Consider the following 22,991-nt stretch of genomic DNA (forward strand, 5'->3'; position numbering starts at 1 on the left):
TTTGAGAAGTGAAATGAAGTTTATTGGATTTACAGAAAGTGTGCAATAATTGTTCAAACAAAATCAGGCAGGTGCATAAATTTGGGCACCGTTGTCATTTTATTGATTCCAAAACTTTTAGAACTAATTATTGGAACTCAAATTGGCTTGATAAGCTCAGTGACCCCTGACCTACATACACAGGTGAATCCTATAATGAGAAAGAGTATTTAAGGGGGTCAATTGTAAGTTTCCCTCCTCCTTTAATTTTCTCTGAAGAGTAGCAACATGGGGGTCACAAAACAACTCTAAAATGACCTGAAGACAAAGATTGTTCACCATCATGGTTTAGGGGAAGGATACAGAAAGCTGTCCCAGAGATTTAAGCTGTCTGTTTCCACAGTTAGGAACATATTGAGGAAATGGAAGACCACAGGCTCAGTTCAAGTTAAGGCTCGAAGTGGCAGACCAAGAAAGATTTCAGTTAGACAGAAGCGACGAATGGTAAGAACAGTCAACCCACAGACCAGCACCAAAGACCTACATCATCATCTTGCAGCAGATGGAGTCACTGTGCATCATTCAAGCATTCGGCGCACTTTACACAAGGAGATGCTGTATGCGAGAGTGATGCAGAGGAAGCCTTTTCTCCACCCACAGCACAAACAGAGCCGCTTGAGGTATGCTCAAGCACATTTGGACAAGCCAGCTTCATTTTGGAATAAGGTGCTGTGGACTGATGAAACTAAAATTGAGTTATTTGGGCATAACAAGGGCGTTATGCATGGAGGAAAAAGAACACAGCATTCCAAGAAAAACACCTGCTACCTACAGTAAAATATGGTGGTGGTTCCATCATGCTGTGGGGCTGTGTGGCCAGTGCAGGGACTGGGAATCTTGTCAAAGTTGAGGGACGCATGGATTCCACTCAGTATCAGCAGATTCTGGAGACCAATGTCCAGGAATCAGTGACAAAGCTGAAGCTGCGCGGGCTGGATCTTTCAACAAGACAACGACCAAACACTGCTCAAAATCCGCTAAGGCAATCATGCAGAGGAACAAGTACAACGTTCTGAAATGGCCATCTCAGTCCCCAGACCTGAATATAATTGAAAATCTGTGGTGTGAGTTAAAGAGAGCTGTCCATGCTCGGAAGCCATCAAACCTGAATGAACTAGAGATGTTTTGTAAAGAGGAATGGTCCAAAATACCTTCAACCACAATCCAGACTCTCATTGGAACCTACAGGAAGCGTTTAGAGGCTGTAATTTCTGCAAAAGGCGGATCTACTAAATATTGATTTCATTTCTTTTTTGTGGTGCCCAAATTTATGCACCTGCCTGATTTTGTTTGAACAATTATTGCACACTTTCTGTAAATCCAATAAACTTCATTTCACTTCTCAAATATCACTGTGTGTGTCTCCTATATGATATATTTAACACATTTTTTATCGTAACAACCAACGCTTTATACAGGAAAATAATGACTATTAACAAGGTTGCCCAAACTTTTGCATCCCACTGTAGCGGGTTGGATAATGGATGGATGTTTGAAGGCAAGTATCACTGTGTACACCTTTACTCTTCTTCTTGCGTCTCACACTTCCTCTTTGGTCACGTCACAAAAGCCAAACTGTTCAATCACACCAAAGTCAAACTGACCAATCAGATTGCTCTGAGGGATTGGACACACAGAGCTTAGTGTTTTATTATATTGCAGATAAAAAAAACAGTTGAATCCCCAGTAAATAAGGGACTCTTTAAAGGAAGAGATTATGACACAAACTTGGGGTCAGATTTATTTGCAAAGTGCCAGAAGTAACAGTATGTTGTTGCACTGTCAGATTCTATCTCAAAATTCCTTTTGTAACCACAAGGGGCAGCAACCACAAACACTGCAATACAGTGATCCCTCGCCATATCGCGCTTCGACTTTCGCGGCTTCACTCCATCGCGGATTTTAAATCTAAGCATATCTAAATATATATCATGGATTTTTCGCTGGTTCGCGGATTTCTGCAGACAATGGGTCTTTTAATTTATGGTACATGCTTCCTCAGTTTGTTTGCCCAGTTGATTTCATACAAGGGACGCTATTGGCGGATGGCTTAGAAGCTACCCAATCAGAGCGTGTATTACGTATTAAATAAAACTCCTCAATGATATACGATATGCTTCCTGCGCGGTGCTTGATTGTTTGCTATTCTCTGTCTCTCTCACTCTCTCTGACATTCTCTGCGCCTGATGGAGGGGGTGTGAGCAGAGGGACTGTTTGCACAGAGGCTGTTTGCCTAGACGATACGGACGCTCATCTAAAAAATGCCGCTTTATCGCGGTGCTTCAGCATACTTAAAAGCCCAAAAGCACGTATTGATTTTTTGATTGTTTGCTTTTCTGTCGCGCTCTCTCTCTCTCTCTCTCTCTCTCTGACATTCTCTGCTCCTGACACGCATTCTTTGAAGAGGAAGATATGTTGGCATTCTTTTAATTGTGAGAAAGAACTGTCATCACTGTCTTGTCATGGAGCACAGTTTAAACTTTTGACTAAAGGGTGTTATTTCATGTCTAGAGGGCTCTAATAATGTTAACAGTGTGGGAGAGTTTATAAGGGCTTTAAATATATAAAAATAACCATACAAACATATGGTTTCTACTTCGCGGATTTTCACCTATCGCGGGGGGTTCTGCAACGCAACCCCCACGATCGAGGAGAGATTACTGTACACCACACATTATATGAATAAAATAAAGGCTATTTATTCTCTCACAAGGAACTTCTTCACAAACATCTTAGTAGTAAGCCTCAAAATATAACACAAATAAATCATCAGTTCTTCCTCCTCCTCTCCTCCTCCGAGTTTTGCCTCCTGCCTCCCAACTCTGACTCACCTATGTTTGACAGTGGCCATCCTTTTATGCCAGACTCAGGAATGCTTCCAGTGCCATTCTGTCTCCTATAGAAAGCACTTCTGGGCCATAGACAGAGTAGGGTAGTCCTCCCCCAACAGCGCCTTCTAACCGATCCCAAGGGATCCCTACAGAGCTGCACTTCCTGACTCCATTTCCCTAGTACCCCTGCAGGTATCCCGACTGGGTTCTCATACCATTGCAACCTAGCTCATGGTGGATGTAACCACTCCCAGGTTCCGGCTTCCACTTGTCCAGCCATTATTTTGTACCGGCTGGGCAAAGATTTATCTTTATGCCTGCTCGGCCAATCCATCCATCATTCCTCTAGGGCCTCCTGTCTGGGTAATAACTGGTGCTCTTCCATGGCCAAGATACCCGTTCTCCTCCTACACATCTAAAATCTGAATGTTTATAGGGAAGCAGTTTGAGTAGCTAAACAGTTAGTTATCTACCTTTGTATGTGAAACAGTAAGAATCATAATGCTGTCACCTTCCTGAAGTTATGAGAATAAAGACTGACAAATCAAAGGGTTGATGCATCATAAAAGACAGTTTCCTTTCATCAAAGATTTAAATTATATTACTGCTTTAAAGGAAACTTCTAAGGCCAAAGGCAATAAAATGCTTTTCCTTATCAATGTTTTTACATCAAGGAGTTATATTATTATGTCTTAGGCAAACAAAAGTATACCATGAAAACAAATGGATAAAAACAAATTATGCTAACTTTGAAGTACTAAAATTATTCTGCAAAATTCAAAATATGCAAAGTATATGAAAGCAAATGTTTGCTTAACATAAAAATGTAAATTGAGTGTAACTGTTTACCGTTTGATCACATATTTTTCTGGGTTTGAGTATAGGGTGTAGGTAAGTGTCTGGGAGTAACAGCACACCATTCATTGCTTTATTTTACATTTCTTATATGTTTGTTGCTCAGCCCAATTAAAGAGATTCACTACTTGTAGTTTAGCTGTTTGAGTGGTTAAAAATCAGGCCTTATTTATGCCAGCCTTCCCCAGTATAAATGTAGGCCCTTACTGTCAGGAGGAAGTTGTGAAAACACATTTGTGAAAGTCTGTTACTAAGGAAAATACCTTTTTCAAGGCTCTGGTGTTCTCAACAAATAGCCAAAAAAGTGCAATTGAGCAGTGCTCATTCTTTCAAGAATTGATCCACTACTGACAAAAATATGGAATATAATTCTACATGAAGCCATAAAGAAACCTGAAAATAACTTCTTGGGATCATCCAGCCTCTTTCGCCACAGCTAAAGTCAATATTCATGACTGAATTTTCAGGAAGGTGGCATCAATGATGGAGCAGTACAGCAGCAACTACTACTTACAAATAAGGATATACATATTTCTGGTTTAGTTGCTTTCTTTGGAAATATTTTAACTCACATTAAGCCATTTCAGTGCAGTTGACTCCTAATATCTTCAGTAAGAGAGATTTAGACATAACGAACAATACCATACACTCAGGACTACATTCGTGCCCTTCCATTGCCATAGGTTTTTTTTTTTTTTTATTCCCAGCCCCAGTTAAGGCAGCATTATACTGGGTGGTGCTCTCATTCTGAATTAGTACTTACAGGCACTGTGTCCATGTGCCCATTATGGATGCAGTTACCTGAGGGGATTCTAAAAGACTCATTAGTTAGCATTTTTTGCTGTGCTTCTGTTCTCTTTTCCATAGTATATTTATTTTCATTAGTATTAGTTTTGATTTTTTTTTCTGTTTAATTTAAATATCTTATTAAATTAACTGTAAGGCAATTTGTCTTTAGTATGTGCCCTGCCTTTTTTGGAAAAAGGATAATACAATATGGCCTGGAAGAATTAAAAAAAACATGTTTTTAACTAAATACCACCCTGTAAAGAACATGATGGTTTGTCTTTTTAAGAGATATGATACTAGAGGGAGTCAAGCAGTGTCGCAGAATAAATAAAACCTCTTATTGCATGATAATTCAAAGATTTTGGTGGTTCATTTAATGTAACACCTACTGGTATTTCATGATATGGTGATGACATAATGATCTAGTACTGGGGACTCGCCATACTCTTAGGTTATGTCTCCAAAGTTTCATACTAACCTTTGAAGCAATACTCCAATCAAAAGTGATATTTTTATATGTCACTTACTCCATGTTTATAAGCGATGGCCAAGAAAAATCTGTAACCTTATGTTTTCAATAAAAGTGACATAACAGTGTTTCCAATAGAATAGGATTCTATGATGACCAAACATTGCACAACAGCGAACAGTATCAAAACATTCATGGAAAAATCTCAGGTTATTTATGTCACATAATTCACATGCCAAGTCATCTATTTGTATGCTCATAACATGAAAAATGCATGAATTTTTTGCTAAAATATTGTTAAATAAATACTTCCAGAAAATAAAAGTAGTCCACAAACAGGAAGCCCATTCACACATGATCATGCTTTTGAACTGAAGATAGGACTCTCACCTTATTCATTGGTCATGACTCCTATCTTGCAGGGCAAAGTCTCCAGCACACTCTGTACAAGTTTATGATGCTGAAATAAAACAAGTGCTGTGCCTATAAAACCCAGACCTTTTTACATTTAGTTGTGATACACTATAGAACCTTAACATATGTTTAAGCAAAATACATTTTAGTGCCATTAATTAACTTTAAAAGTCACACAAAGAACTAAATTGAGCCTAGCTATATGTGATGAAGGAGTTTCAGTTGAGAATAAATGTACTTGTCTCTGAGAAGTACCACTGTTGGCTACTAAGTCTCCCAAGAAACCTATATCATGAAGTCGAAAGAACACTCCTGGCATAGCTAAGGGTATTGAAAATACAGTACCTCAAGCACACTAAAATGCATTATGAAGAAATTAAAGAATATCACATAGCTGTAAATCAAAGTAGAAGATCATGTAGAAGCAAGAAAGATGCCCATGGCAGCTCTAAAACTACTTTAGTCTTTTGCTACCTAGATTAGAAAAACTGAGCATATAAACAAGAATTGTCAGGGAAAGTAACACCTACGAATTGCATTAGAGATTAATTAAACTACAGCTTTTGTTATCAAAACTTGTCAACAATTGGAAACCAACATTACTTTGGAGTTTCTATAGTGTGATGAAACCAGCATAGTCTATTTTATCTTTCATGTTAAGCAGTGTATTTGGCAACAGCATAATACCGCACAAGCTTTTTTTTATAGTCCTGCAATACGCCCACCACATCACAAAGATGTATAGGTCAGATTTATTGCATACTTTGAACTGGCACTGTGTGACTGAGGGTATTTGGGAGTGTGAGTAAGCCCTGCAATGGAATGGCACAGCACCTAGTTCAGATTTGGTTTCTGTCCTGAGTGCATCAGCATCACAGTAGGTACCAGCTTCCCACACCCCCAAACTGGATAAGCAGGTTAGAAAATGGATGGATGGTTTTGGTGAAAGAATAAAATTATGGGGATGCTCCTCTGCATGTCAGCCTGGAAAATATTTGAGAGTAGAATAGAAAAGTAAACATAGAAAAGCACCAAACAGTCCTAGAGAAAGTCTTGCTGCCCTCTGTGCAAGCCACATGAAACTTGGAAAGATGTTTATCTTCCAGGAAGACACTAACCTAAATTATACAAGCAACAAATCCCACTCTAAATAGGTTGTATTGCATCTGCCTCTGTCCATTGTGGTTACTGCCTGATTTTCAAATTGCCTTTATTTTTTGATTTACCCTCCTACCATAAAAAATAAAACAAGAAAAAAAAGAAACAAGTAAAACAATGTAAAAATTGTAAATAATAAGATACAATATAAGTCACATATCTGTACACATAATGCAAATAAACAGGATGGAGAGATGTAACAGAAACCAGATTATTTAATGAAAAGAGACAATGACAGTAATTAAATAATTAACTTTTACAAAAAATTGTAACAGTATAAAAATGAAAAATTGAAAAGAATTTTTAATTTTACAATATACTAAGATATATTTACAAAACAATATATAGAGAAATTCCACACACATATGAATAATAAAAAATAAGAATGGAAGAGACAAAAAATAACAATAATGTGTGATCATGCTCATTGGTTCAGTCTGAACTTAATTTATAAACTGGCACAACTTAAAAGCCTTAAGAAGAAGGTTAATCTTCCTCATTATTCAATGTTGGGTATTACTGTATTATTAGGTAAATTAATCTTTATATTTCGTGAATTGCACTGTTGTTTGTGTACCTTTTTATATATGAAATATTGAATATGACATGTAAAACAACACATAACACAATCGTTAAAAGTCCATCCCCATGTTACTTTGCAACCCTGGAGTCAGCCTAGCAGCTCTTTTCTGGACTGTCTTTAACACTCTTATGTGAAATGGAGTCCAGTACTGTAATTGGAATTTCAGATGAGGCTTCACAAGAGCAGTGTGTAGCTGAAGAATAACCTTCCTGGAAGTGTGCCTGGCACAGCATGTTGTGGATATCCAAATCCTGTTAGAATATTTGAATTGCTCCATTTAGCAGGATAGGGACAGTGATTAGTCCATTATGACTCCTCTAAGTCTGTATCATAAGGTGTATTTTGAGGATTTATCTCTGTGATCATGTGTAATATTTGTAATGCTTACTTTTAACATTTCACATTTATTTGCATCTTCATGTGCTTAGTCTTAGGCTTAGTCTGCTCAGGTACATCTGTGATAATTCAGGGTATCTGCTTTTCCACCTAATTTAGTCTCTTGTTAGTCACAAATTTTCAAGATCGTTTATGTAATGTAAAAAGTGCACACATTGACCCCTGAAGGACCACACTTTTAAACATCACCTAATTTGGAAAATGTTTCTTGCACAATTACCCATTGCAGTCTGTGTTTGGGCTAATGTTTCACTGAGCAACACACTCAAACTCCAGCTTTTTTTAGTTTGATCAGTAGTCTCTCATGTAGTACTGTATTAAAAGTTTTTAGAAAATTGAGATAATAATATTGTATGATAAAATTCAGTTTTTACTTATTCTTTCAATTGTAGTATAATAGTACAAGTGGTCTCCCTCAACTAAAACCCATGTTGACTGTTCAGCAAAACACATGCCCTCATTATTTGTTGTTTGATATAGGAGTGTGTAATGGTAGAAAATGAATGGTAAAAAAGATGAATAATCTTGTTAAAAAAAAAACAAACAAAAAGTACAGATGGGTATACTGTATTATCCAGGACTGTGGAGTTAAGGTGCTGTTGAGTTCAGTTTATTTTTCATGTAAACAAACAATTTTTATGCCATTTCCTTTAAAAATGGTGACTTTTTAGTAAGCCAAAAGTGCAATTTTTTATTTAGACATCTGTTACCAGTAGATTCCAGAAATGGTTGACAGGCTCACCACATGGCACACACCATGTTGTGTGTTTTTTTTCCATTCATCCATCCATCCATTTTCCAACCCTCTGAATCCGAGCACAGGGTTACGGGGGTCTGCTGGAGCCAATCCCAGCCAACACATGGCAGGAACCAATCTTGGGCAGGGTGCCAACCCACCGCAGGACACACACAAACACACCCACACACCAAGCACACGCTAGGGCCAATTTAGAATCGCCAATCCACCTAACCTGCATGTCTTTGGACTGTGGGAGGAAACCGGAATGCCCGGAGGAAACCCACGCAGACACTGGGAGAACCCGGGTCTCCTGACTGCGCTACCACTGTGCCACCCTGACCGCGAGGTAGCAGCGCTACCACTGTGCCACCGTGCCGCCCGTGTGTTTTTTTTTTTTTTTTTTAAACAAAATTTACAAAACTAGGCAAGCATTCCAAATTTCTGAAAAATCTGTGCCATTGGATGACATTCTTCTGAGTTGTGCTTGGACAGACTTGTTTTTGACACACCTGCTTTGGAAAAAGTTGTTAAACTATGTGTAATATTATGTAAATATTAATAAACAGGTTGATATTATTTTACATTTATTTGCTTAACAGGTGCTTTTATACAAAGTGACTTACAAAAGAGGTCAACATAATCAAGTAAGCATCAGTCTGGTGGACTGTTTGGGGAGACATGTTGGAGGACAAAGGGTATAAAATTTATCATCATAAGTGAAGAGCACAGAACAAAATACAAGCGAGTAACAATTCCTAGGTTAAACCTAAAAAAACTAAAAGCTAATATCAATTAGACAGTCTTTAAATGCTTCTTAAACACGCTGAGGGCGTCAGAATTTCGAATGGAGCTGGGTGGCTCATTTAATCAGCTAGGAACTACACATGAAAATCTGGATTTGATGCCACACAGAGATTGTATCAACAGATGCCATTCATCAGCAGACCCAAGTAGTGAAGAAGGAACATAGGAACTCACAAATGTCTCCAAGTATATATGTGCTGACTCACACACAACATTCAAGTTAGTTTATTTTGTTTTGATTTGATGTTACGGTCAGATATAAACTCCTGACTTGGATAATGATATGAAATCTTAGGGAATTCCAGCAATGGAAGTAAATGAATGAAATTATTATGAACACTGTAATTTTAATGGTCTTATTCATTTTCTTTTTTAACACTAGGCATACACTGCAGCATTGTGTCACCTCCATAATCCTATCAACCTACATTCTCTGTGTTCTTTTAGCTTACTTTAATGTTTGCTTAATTCTAGATAGAAAAAGGCATATGAAGGCATCATTCCTAGAGTTCTGGGATCTGATTTTTTGTTTTTCCTGGATATTTGTGGGCAAGCCTAATTGTCTTGTGTTTATACAAGAATGCTTACTATAAAACCAGCTATTCAAGTATTAACACATATTCTTAGTTAAACAACAACTGTACATCTCACACAATACCACAAAGCTACTTAGCTCAGCCAGAACATTCTCTTTTAGCAGCCTTGACTGGTGCATTAGTGTCATTGAAAATGTTTTCTGCCATTACAGATGCTGACTGCCAGACTGCATTTGTATACCATCAGGAATTACAAATGTCACTAATTAATTCTCCCCCTTCACTTTTCAGAACTGCAGTGAACGCTTCCAGTACAAATACCAGCTGCGCTCGCACATGAGCATTCACATTGGACACAAGCAGTTCATGTGCCAGTGGTGTGGAAAGGACTTCAACATGAAGCAGTATTTTGATGAGCACATGAAGACACACACTGGTGAGAGCTCTTAGCCTCAATTTTGCTGTATTTATTGATTGCTACTTTTGTTGTTATGGCCATTTTCTTTAAAAAATAAATGCCCATAATTCAAGGGCTTTGACGGGGGTGGAATGGAAAAAGTTTTTGGGCCCTGAGCTCTGTGGGGGCCTAGGGTCGTCCTCCATACAGAAATTAATTTTCTGTGGCATCAGTAACAATTTTGGCAAGGGTGGCAGCAACAACTGCATTTCACTATAGAAGGTGGGAATGCATAACTACTTGAACCAAGTGGGCCATTATGCAGATTCATTCCCTGCTGCTACTGCCTCACTCACCTCCACAGAATAAAGGCACAGACTGATGTTATTCCACAGTGACTGACCTATCATTTCTTTTCAAGATAACAGTCTGAAATCCATGAGAAATTATTTTTTTATGCGCAACTGATGTGCCAAGAAAGACTGAACAGTGTTGTAATCTTGTCCAAATGGGTGTTTGATGTCATTGATGGCTTCACAACTAAAAAAACATGGGGTAGATTCTGTAAAAAAAATAAGTGCAGTAAGACAGCGCCTGCTATTTAGTGTATTTATGTTACATGATGGTGAAAGGATACTGTGTTTCATTTAGTTTGCAGTGTTACAAAATATGAGAGTTATGGCTAGATAGTCAAAAAATGGCTAAAAATGCTCACTAGAAGGGAATAAACTATCAAAACCCAGCTAGATATAAGTGCAAACACAGGATCTTTGTAAAATGAAATGTATATTTTCACAAAAATGCTCTTCAACAGGAAAAGCTTCATAGAGCACAAAGGCAAAATGGAGTTGCTTAAAACAACAAGGCAATCCAGTGCAAACAAGGTCCTAAATGCAGAAATCTAAAAAGTGGTCAAAAGACATAGTAACTCATCAGAATCTCCCAGGTGCATTCAAATAAACTGCCAGGAATTGTGGTGGACCTTCTCCTTTATAGGGCTGAGGGCAGTCCCTGATGGTGATGGGCATGTGGTTCTACCTTTGGAGGATCACCCACAAAACACAAGACATGTAACAACACCACTGATACATAGACAAAATCAAATACAAAAAAATGAAAGCAAACATGGATTTTTCGCTGGTTCGCGGATTTCTGTGGACAATGGGTCTTTTAATTTGTGGTACATGCTTCCTCAGTTTGTTTGCCCAGTTGATTTCATACAAGGGACGCTATTGGCGGATGGCTTAGAAGCTACCCAATCAGAGCATGTATTACGTATTAAATAAAACTCCTCAATGATATACGATATGCTTCCCATGCAGTGCTTGATTGTTTGCTTTTCTCTGTCTCTCTCACTCTCTCTGCTCCTGACGGAGGGGGTGTGAGCAGAGGGGCTGTTTGCACAGAGGCTGTTTGCCTAGAGGATACAGACGCTCCTCTAAAAAATGCTGCTTTATCACGGTGGTTTGGCATACTTAAAAGTTCAAAAGCACTTATTGATTTTTTGATGGTTGCTTTTCTCTCACTCTCTCTCTCTCTCTGACAATCTCTGCTCCTGACACGAATTCGTTGAAAAGGAAGGTATGTTTGCATTCTTTTAATTGTGAGAAAGAACTGTCATCTCTGGCTTGTCATGGAGCACAGTTTAAACTTTTGACTAAAGGGTGTTATTTCATGTCTAGAGGGCTCTAATAATGTTAACAGAGTGGGAGAGTTTATAAGGGCTTAAAATATATAAAAATAACCATACAAACATATGGTTTCTACTTCTCGGATTTCACCTATCGCGGGGGGTTCTGGAATGCAACCCCCGCGATCGAGGAGGGATTACTGTATGTATATATATATATATAATGTTTTCCCTTTGGTTTAATGTTATACAGTAAATGTTAGTAACATGGTGAGGCTGAGGAGGGGCCCATTAGCAGAGTTCTGTCCAGGCCCATATACGTTACTTTGTTCATACTGGTGGCTCACAAACCCAGTCCTCGGATGGCTCCAGATTTTTGTTCCAGCCAGTTTCACAATCTGTGAGTCACTTTACCTCTAATCAATCTCATTTAATTAGCAGGTCTTCTTTTTCTTTCCTCTTGTACATTCAGAATCACACGGCAGTGTGAGTTTTACCTTTTTAAGACATTTTGGAACATTTGTATTTTTGCTATGGTTTTAAATGCTAATTTCTCTGTTATTGTGTTTTTTTTCATACTAAATCACCCTTTCCCTGTGCAGTTTGCTCTGTTTATTGTTTACCAATAATGACAGTTAGCACAGTGCAGAGCAGACACCCAGGCAGACGATACTGACTGCTGAAAGGCTGCCACTACTTCAGCATCAGATTATCTGACGTGCTTGTTAATGTAGCCAGAACTGAGAAATAAATATTTGATAATCGTGATTTGTGTGCCAAGTTATGTTAGCACACATGCAGCTGAAGTAAGGACAGTGCTTTCAGGAAAGGCTCAAGTGTTTAATGCAGATGCACTGTCCACAGATGGTCAAATGAATGTGCTGTGTTTGGGGTCTTAGAAGAACACAGTTCATATATAGCAGATTCAAATTGCTCAGTAGGTAGTTTACCCATACCTGGTATGTGCCACAAAAAGCTCACTAAATATGTTAAACACGTGGGTATTTAATGGATATCGGAGAACTTTTAGCCAGAAACTACACAGCACAGATGTGACTTTGACTCTGTGCCAAGAAGAATACTTTCTGCTCTCTACCGACTAGAACTTCAGTTACCAACGACCCCTACCTTATGAACTGAACGATGATTGCACTGGTACAATGGCTTCTATGTAGAAAGTATAAATTATTATTCTACAGTGTATATTGGGGGTGAATGTTGCATTTTAAAACAAGTTACATATAGATATTATTTTGTACCATATTTCTCTAGTTTTAACATTTCCCAATGGTTACTGAAGTACAGTACAGACAAGGACAAATTTGTTGGCCCTCTTGCAGCTCATTGGAAAAAGTGCTGTATGCCTTCTGCATAGTGATTAAATGAAATGCAAATGTCCCATTTACCTGCATGCCTTTGATATGTCATCAAGTAAAGCAAAACAAGTGTTAAACAAGATCAAGTATTGCTTATTCTACAAACATATTTGAAAATGGCCTGGACACATTTGTTGGTACCCCTAGAAAAGATCATCATTGGATTTGAGTGATTTTTCAAACAAGCCCTTTTCTTTAATTAGTATCATACATTTCCAATCTTTCAATCTGTTATTCAGCCTATTTAAACTGAGAAATTTAGCCACTCTGCCGTTTGATGTTATCATGTGTCCCACAGTGAATATGGACCAGAGAAAATTGTCTGAGGAGATCAGAAAGAAAATGATAGACAAGCATGTTAAAGGCAAGGGCTATAAGACCATCTCCATGCAGCTTGATGTTTCAATGACAACAGTTACAAATATTATTAATAGGTTTAAAGACCATGGGACTGTAGCCAGTCTCTCTGGCCATGACCACAAGCGCAAAATCAATCTCAGAATGGACAGAAGGATACCGAGACAGCTTCCAATGAGATACAAGCTGAATTCCAAGGTCAAGGACCATCAGTGTCTGATCACGCCATTCGTCATTTTTTGAGTGACCATGGGCTCAATGGAAGAAGACCCAGGAGGACTCCACTATTGAAAAAAAAACATAAAAAAGCTATATTGACAAATGTCAAGAGAATGGTAGAATGTCCTTTGGACAGATGAAACAAAATTACATTTTTGGCAAGACATTGGATTTATGTCCACAGACAGAAAGACTAACCTTTGAATGAAAAGAACACCATACCTACTGTGAAACATGCTTGGTTATGTTTTGGAGCTGCTTCTCTGCGTCTGGCACAAGGTGCCTTAAGTCTGTGCAGGGAACAATGAAATCTCAAGACCTTCCAAGACATTATGGAGCGAAACGTACTGCTCAGTGTTAAAGCTCTGTCTCAGTTCAGGTCATGGACCCTCTAACAGGATAATGACCTAAAATACACAGCTAAAACAAGACATTGGACTATTCTGAAGTAGCTTTGATTTCAATCCTACAGAACGTCTATTGACACAACAGAAACATGCCGTCTGGAGAAGTCATCCTTCAAGCCTGACCCAGCTAGAGTAGTTTACTCAGGAAGAGTGAGCCAAACTACTTATGGACAGATACAAAAATCTCATGGAGAGCTCCAGGAATTTGCTTGGTTGCAATGATTGCAAACTCTAAACATTGTGCAATAAAATATTAGGTCCCATTGTTTTTGTCCATGCCCTATTTACTTGTGTTATTATTTGAAATATTCTATTGAATCAAAACTCTAAAGCAAAGTCTGATTTTTGTTAAATACGAACAAAAACAATGATGGGTGCTAATTAAGTTTGTCAGTTTTGAGTTATGTCATAAATAGTTGTGTTTTTTTCTTTTTTCATAGAGGGGTACCAACAAATTTGTGTTCAAGTATGTGCTGCACTTCTAAAACAGAACATATTCCCAGGAATTAAGCACCCCTTGTGAATATAATTAGTAAACAATTAAATAACTAATTAGACCTGCAAAAGCTGAATGTCAATTTTAGAAAACAAGTTTAAAAACTACCTACAAGCTTAGTTTTGTATTTTCTGCATTTACTACAAAATATGGATAACGAGAAATAACAGCTTGCTAAAAAAGACTTGGAGTCCGGTTAAAAAACAGACATTGGTTTGAACAAAAACCTGCAGTCATGTGTGGCCTCTAGGATTGAGTTTGAGAACCAAAAAAAAAACACCTCAATATTACACTTCATAGCATGGCATGATCTGAACTGTATATGTGGGTACACAACTTGCAGTATTTTCATTTGAGGAGTACATTAGCTGACTATAATGAGAATATTATGAAAATACTTAGTTGTTTTGCATAAATTTATTGTACATTGTGTCTTCACTGCTGAATAATGCATGTTAAGATCCTCTCTATGTAGCGCAGATCAGGTAGTGAGTGACAAGGACAGCCCCCTCGAGTATGTAACACTGATCACTTGCATCGCGGACTCAGAGTGTGTTAATAAGTTAAAATGATCAGAGCTTGGGAGACACAGAGAGAGATAAAAGACTTGGAATATTTATCTAATAGAGGCATGGTGACCCAATGGTTAGCAGTGCTGCCTCACAGCTCAGGTCACATTTTTGGCCACAATAATTGATTCAGCATAGTTGGCAGATTCTTACCTACACTGCCCCGGACCATTATAATCCACTAAAAACTAGTTCAGTTTCTCCTTCCCCTTTGACTTCAATAAATTTAGCCAAACTTCCCGACCTTCCTGCACTTATGGCCATAAAGTAAAATATCTATATGAATAAGCAATTTCCCCCATGTACCTTGTTTAATATTCCAGCAGGAAAAACCTTATAAAAAGAAAAAGGAATTTCATCAACATTCACAAAAGTGGTTTGAATGTGCCTTCATCCTTTGTGGTACTATACAGTATATAGGAAAGCTACAATATAAGGAGGCACTCTTTCTTTTGACCTTCATGGTCTGCACAAAGGATACTAAAAACAAATCGGCCAATATTTTCTTGTTTCTGATAAAGCTTGGAGATTTTTACTTAACATTTAGCAAATGATTTTTACCCTTGCAGCTTGAAATGATGCTTATTGGCAGCTCAAAAATGAATTTTCCTTTTATCTCTTTCAGGGCGGATGTCGACTTTTGTCGAAATTCAGGGGTAGAGGAGGGTAATTAGCTGTAAACTGAGACAAAACCCATCATTAATTTTTAGTTTGACTCTCATTGCTAGAAAGTTAGTTTTCATTGATTTGACCTCGATTCCATGTGTGTGAGTGAGTAGTGAAGAGCAAGTAACCTCTAAAATGGCATCGAGATCTGGTGAGAGACCAAAACAAATGCACAAAGCGGAATACTCTGTGGATGGCGTTTTGCATATTATCACTGAATCAGACTCTGGCTAGTCGGATTCCGATTTCACTGCAGGTGATCTGGAGATGAAGATTAAAAACGAAAGTGAGGTACCAGCATCAGCTGATCGCAGTGCGATAACAACAGGAACAAACCAGATTGCGCCACACTGTGACTGCCACCACCGCGCAAAGACAGCCAGGCTGGCCTGCCTCATATTCCTGCTGGCCATTGAGCTGCCCCACACAGCCACTGCTGCTGGCAGAGATGCCAAACAGGTGCAGCAACAGACATTTTATGTGTGAAACCTTTGTTTTTTGTGCTTTTCAGAAAACTGTGATTTTTTGGAAAAAATATTCAGCCCTCAAAGAGTTAATTACAAGGTATACTTAAGGACCAAACCAGACTGTTTCACATCCACATATTTGCGGCGGCACTCTCAAGTTTAGAAACCTGCTCCATTATGATAGCCATATATACAAAGAAAAGGTAACTACTATTTGTGTAATTAAAGGTTTTAAACCCTTCAGTGAGAACAAGCCATTCAGCCTAACAAAGCTAGCCAAGCCTATCAGCCTGATTCCTCCAAAATAACATCAAGTTAAGTTTTGAAAGTTTCCAAAGTCCCCATATCTACCACACTACTTCTTAACTTATTCCACATGTCTGTGGTTCTCTGCGGGAAGAAAGACTTCATAAAATATGTGCAATATTTACCATTAACATGTTTTCAACTGCGTTTCCTTGCTTTTGTTCAACTCTTTTTAAAATAACATCCTGGATCTATCAATCTATTGTCATGGAAAAAACTTTTCTCTATCTTGATGATTGTCACAGAGCCCAACTGAGAATGCAGAACATTTTTATGTGCACAGTTGTCACAGTCCATGAAGTCAGCAATCAATGAAAACTTCACTTCCTTTTATTGATTTTCCTTATTACATCACCATATCTAATGCATCATGACATCTGACTCTTAATATTCAGAACTTTCTCATCTCCTCCAATCAACTAAAGCCACCAGTAATTCTGATTCTCCCATTATTCTGAACACAGCTTTGGTAAGAGGGGTGTTTAGCAGATTCTCTCATTTAATTTAGCACCATTTCCTAGGAAGGATGTATGGGCTTTCTCATCAGTTTTTCTCCACTTTCTGGAGGGCTCTTCATTTATGTTATTCTAACCTTGGAAAATTACGTTGGTGGCTTCTCTAAGATGAGACAGACCTCATGTGATTAAGCTTTATGTTACATTAAATCCTTTTTCTTTGTTTAATAATTCATTCTGTTATATGCTATATATATATATATATATATATATATATATATATATATATATATATATATATATATATATATATATATATATATTCTAGTAATAGATTGTAAAAAGATAATTATATATTACCTAAAACTAACTATCTATCTATCTATCTATCTATCTATCTATCTATCTATCTATCTATCTATCTATCTATCTATCTATCTATCTATCTAACAGTGTTTCCCTGTCTTTTTCTGTGGTGGCACTCTTTTTGTAACTACAAACATCCAAAGGCACACCATTGCTGTACTAATCACAAACACATGATATCTCATACACATGCTCAACTGTCCAAAGGGGCAGGACTACCGGAGAACCGTTTTTTTTTTTTTAAAAAGCAACTCCAAGATCAGTGTTCACAGACAGGGCACTTAGTAAGACTCTTTAGTGGCATCTTTGCCAGGAACACTCTGTCTCAGAGGGAACTTCTATGCCCACTATGCACCAGCCCAGTGTTGGATTGCTCTTGAACACACACCCAGGCAGATGGACTCTAGCAGCCAGGAGACACGTCCAAAGTGCCCTAAGTGCTATGTCTGCAACATAGGGATTATGGAGCTGCCTTTATTCTCCAGGTAGTCCTGCCTTCCTCAGACGGGTCTCAACCACCTGCGGATATTATCCCTCCTAGGTTCAGACCCAAGTGCACTACACTGTTATTTACATGGCACACCTGGGAAGCTCTCATGGCGCACCACTTTGCCACGGCACACTGGTTGAAAAACATGATCATGTAGTGCCCTACTTATCTATCTGTCTATTGGAAATGACAAAGCAAAAACATGATTTTACAAATTTTTGAAAATTGAATATAAATAAAAATTGAAATATTATACAATATTTTAACTGTCAGATACTTCCTGATGTCACTAACAAACCTAAAAGCTATAGTTTCATAAAAATTTGTTAATATTGTACTGAATTGTCCTACTGTCTGGTTTAGTTAAGAGCACACCCATCAATTTAATTATGCAGGGATTGATCTTATAATGGATACCTGAATGAAACCAATTTTATGATTCATTTTTATTGCATTCTGAACAAAATTCTTGCTGGCATTCAATCTTGTGTCTTGTAAGTATAAAATAACCTGTTGTGATCAGAATTGAATTAAAGTATTTGACTAGCTAGTAGGCTTTTGACAAAATGCTGCCTTTAGTTTATGAAAATAAAAATTTTTGACAAGAACTAGGCCATTCTGGTCAAATACTGTTCACGTAAGATATTAATGTTTCTTGTCAACTGTGCTCTTTGGTAAGTTGTCCCATATACAAGAAGTTCTAACAAGTGAACATGTTTTAATTTTTTTTTTTTTTTGATGATCAATTTCTTGTTAAAGTAGCAACCAAAAAGTAAAACATTTAGAGTAAGCAAAAGTCATTGCTTAATTCTGTGGTTAGAAGTAAAATTAAAATGTCCACTTCTTTTCTTCATTACAGGAGAGAAGCCATATATCTGTGAAATATGTGGCAAGAGCTTCACCAGTAGACCCAACATGAAGCGCCACCGGCGGACACACACAGGAGAGAAGCCGTACCCTTGTGATGTATGTGGCCAGCGTTTCCGTTTCTCCAACATGCTGAAGGCCCACAAAGAGAAGTGCTTCCGGCTTAGCAACCCTGCTGATGGGAATCCCATGGGCCTGTCTCCATCTTGCCAGAGCCCCAATTCCATTGTAGGCATCAATCCAAACACAATCACTGCTGGTGTACCTTCTCACCCTGCTTCCCTGCCACTTCCCTTACTTCATCCCATGGCTACGATACCTTCTACCCCACATCTGCCCCCTCCACCCCCTCTGTTCCCAGCCGGGAGAATAAACAACAACTAAGCTAGTGACACACACAAATGTATAGGTATCGTATCTGAATATATGATGCAAGCTGGGTATGAAAAACCTGCATTTATTCTGGGAGACTGTCAGTGGCTGATGCCCAGGGTGGGTGGTTAGTACTGTAGGGCTTAGACTGATTTGGCCTCCCAACAAAGCGACAGACTTTCTCATGCAAGTCTAATAGCTGTGTTTATGGAAATTCTGTTATCAGGCACTTTTTTTCATTTTGTACACTGTTTGTCTATATGTATGCATTTTTAATTACATAGAGACCTCTTTATCTGGAAATAAAAAGACAAAACTTCTTTGGAGTTTCATCTTATGCAAGGTGAAATAACATTTTGGTAACAAACTCATTATAGTAGTTAATTGCAGATGGCAAAGGACCACCATTTTTCAAAGATGCATTTATGCGCTTAACCCTAAACATCGGTTGGTCTATCACAGGAAAAAAAAGTCAGCTTGTAAATTATATTAAGGCACAAACATGTCCACCCATAATCTAATTTAAAAAGATAAAACTGTCTTCTTTTTCTTGTTTGCTCGCTTATGTAATATTCCGTTTTCCTCCTAATTTTATTTGGTGTCACATTTTTATGCCTAATGTCATTTTGTACAACCAGTTGACCTTGTCCTTTACGTTTGTATGTGTAAAGGAATATTTGCAAAACAATGGTGCTGTTATTTACTGATGTGTCTATTACCATTAATATGATTGCCGGCATATGCATTTTTATCTCAGCAGTTAAGACTGATGCTTATCCGTTTTAGCAAATCCTAGAAAATGAAGAATGTACATAGTCTGACATGCATTCAACCACGTGTTTTAAGCTAGGATTACAAGCTTTTTTTTTTTTTTCTTACGGAATAATTATTGCAGGAGGCAGGTTGAATATTAGGGAGGAAACAAATTGTAGAGGACAAACGTCCGGCACTTTTGTTGCTATTCCTAAAGCAACCAAGTGCAACTGTTTGCTAGGTAAAATTATTATTGCATTGCAATAACCAGATGCTGTGATTTCTGCTACTAGGGTGAAATATAAATTCAATTAAACACTGAGCTACCCCTCAGGGAAGGTTCAGTTGTGCAAATATGTCTAGAAACATGGTAGGCACTTACATTTGTCCGAAAGCTTCTGTAAAGTACAGTAAGTTTATAAAACTGTGCAGTGCATAGTGAAAAGTATAAGCTGTCTGTATATGTATATGCAAAGGTGATGTATAATATGTATATACATATGTATATACATTTATACAATATACAGTATGTGTGTATGTGTGTATATGTATGTATGTATATAAATACAATGGAGTTAGTGAACGGCTGCTTTCGTGTGCATCTGCAAAGGAAAAAAAAAAGTTATAGGTTATTTCCATAATGAAAAGGAAAGAGTAAGAAATGCAGCATTTTGACTCTCACTATAGCCTTCATTACTTCATTACACCTGATGAGGGGTTTAGAATCTCATGTTGTGTCTCTTACTTTGTTTTCTTTTAGCATGGAAATAACTTGTTACTATATATCTGTTTTTGTATCTATATACAGTATATTTTGTAATGTCCCAGGGGTGAGAACAATAGAGGAATGGACTTAGCACTCTGGTGATAGCTGACTGTTAGAAAGACCATTTGTTCAGCTGCTTCTCAATGCTACACTGGCCTTTTGCAGCTCCACATGCTCCTAGCGGTTTCTTCATTCCCTGTGCTTGCACATACGTGCCGCCAACCTTTTCTCACTACACTCACTCAGGGGTCAGAAGCAGCCTATCTGCCATACTAACCTTGAGCAAACTGAAGGCCTGTGTACAAACCGGAGGACTGCCACTGGCCTCACACCCATGGACTTTAGCAGTAAGCAGACATGTTTGAGGTGCTCCTTAAGTGCTCTTTCTGTGCCCCTGCCTTCCTCCACACTCTTAGGGGCAGCTTTTATCACTGGCTTCTCCAGATTGCCTCACCCCTTCTGACATTCCTTGGCCACCTGAGGATCGTGTCCCTCTCCAGTCTGGAAATAGGACCTTACTATCTGTCCACATATATATATACACTCACCTAAAGGATTATTAGGAACACCATACTAATACGGTGTTTGACCCCCTTTCACCTTCAGAACTGCCTAAATTCTATGTTGCATTGATTCAACAAGGTGCTGAAAGCATTCTTTAGAAATGTTGGCCCATATTGATAGGATAGCATCTTGCAGTTGATGGAGATTTGTGGGATGCACATCCAGGGCACAAAGCTCCCGTTCCACCACATCCCAAAGATGCTCTATTGGGTTGAGATCTGGTGACTGTGGGGGCCATTTTAGTACAGTGAACTCATTGTCATGTTCAAGAAACCAATTTGAAATGATTCGAGCTTTGTGACATGGTGCATTATCCTGCTGGAAGTAGCCATCAGAGGATGGGTACATGGTGCTCATGAAGGGATGGACATGGTCAGAAACAATGCTCAGGTAGCCCGTGGCATTTAAACGATGCCCAATTGGCACTAAGGGGCCTAAAGTGTGCCAAGAAAACATCCCCCACACCATTACACCACCACCAGCCTGCACAGTGGTAACAAGGCATGATGGATCCATGTTCTCATTCTGTTTATGCCAAATTCTGACTCTACCATTTGAATGTCTCAACAGAAATCGAGACTCATCAGACCAGGCAACATTTTTCCAGTCTTCAACTGTCCAATTTTGGTGAGCTCGTGCAAATTGTAGCCTCTTTTTCCTATTTGTAGTGGAGATGAGTGGTACCCGGTGGGGTCTTCTGCTGTTGTAGCCCATCCGCCTCAAGGTTGTGCATGTTGTGGCTTCACAAATGCTTTGCTGCATACCTCGGTTGTAACGAGTGGTTATTTCAGTCAAAGTTGCTCTTCTATCAGCTTGAATCAGTCGGCCCATTCTCCTCTGCCCTCTAGCATCAACAAGGCATTTTCGCCCACAGTACTGCCACATACTGGATGGTTTTCCCTTTTCACACCATTCTTTGTAAACCCTAGAAATGGTTGTGCATGAAAATCCCAGTATCTGAGCAGATTGTGAAATACTCAGACCGGCCCATCTGGCAACAACAACCATGCCACGTTCAAAATTGCTTAAATCACCTTTCTTTCCCATTCTGACATTCAGTTTTGAGTTCAGGAGATTGTCTTGACCAGGACCACACCCCTAAATGCATTAAAGCAACTGCCATGTGATTGGTTGATTAGATAATTGCATTAATGAGAAATTGAACAGGTGTTCCTAATAATCCTTTAGGCGAGTGGAAATTGCATTAATGAGAAATTGAACAGGTGTTCCTAATAATCCTTTAGGCGAGTGTATATACTGTATAGTAGATTCAGAAAGAATGCAAACCCATTTTCTTTCACCACACCTTATTAGGGTGTAGGTTTAATTTTAAAAGGATAAATTTGCCATTTTTGCCTATCAATCTACGCTCAATAATCCATAATGACAAAGTGAAAACTTGTTTTCCAAAGGATTTGTAAATGTATTAAAAATCAAACATTGAAATCTTTTATTCATAGAAATATTCAGACCCTTAATTCAGCATTTTATACAAGCCCCTTTGGGGTCAATTAGAGCTTTGAGTCTTCTTAGGTTAGGCCTCAATATGCATTGTACACCTGGATCAGAACAGTTTATCCTGTTCTTCCTGGCAGATTCTCTTAAGCTCCATTAGATTATATGAGAAGTGTTGGTAAATTGCCATCCTCTGTTCTCTCCACAGATATTCTATGGGTTTTAAGTCTGGGCTTTGGCTGGGCCACTCAAGGGCAATCAGACTTGTCCCCAAGCTACTCCAATGTTCTCTTGACCGTTTGCTTCATGTCATTGTTGTGCTGAAAGTTGAAAATTGCTCCAGTCTAAGTTTTTGTGCACTCTAGAGCAGGCTTTCTTCAAGGATCTCTCTGTATTTGGA

At 38.4% G+C, this 22,991-nt stretch overlaps 1 protein-coding gene across 3 annotated transcripts in view; it reads left to right on the top strand.

The window, feature by feature from the left end:
- Positions 1–19,390, top strand: part of zbtb47b (zinc finger and BTB domain containing 47b) — a 135,783-nt gene extending 116,393 nt beyond the window's left edge. For all 3 annotated transcript variants that reach the window (XM_039753694.1, XM_039753695.1, XM_039753696.1), the window contains 2 exons: positions 9,905–10,049; positions 18,674–19,390. In XM_039753694.1, coding sequence (XP_039609628.1) covers positions 9,905–10,049; positions 18,674–19,065 — 537 coding nt within the window. In that variant the 3' untranslated portion in view covers positions 19,066–19,390. The remainder of the gene's footprint in view (positions 1–9,904; positions 10,050–18,673) is intronic.
- Positions 19,391–22,991: the final 3,601 nt, after the last annotated feature.

Source organism: Polypterus senegalus, chromosome 5 (assembly GCF_016835505.1).
Source record: "Polypterus senegalus isolate Bchr_013 chromosome 5, ASM1683550v1, whole genome shotgun sequence".
Taxonomy (NCBI): Eukaryota; Metazoa; Chordata; class Cladistia; order Polypteriformes; family Polypteridae; genus Polypterus; species Polypterus senegalus.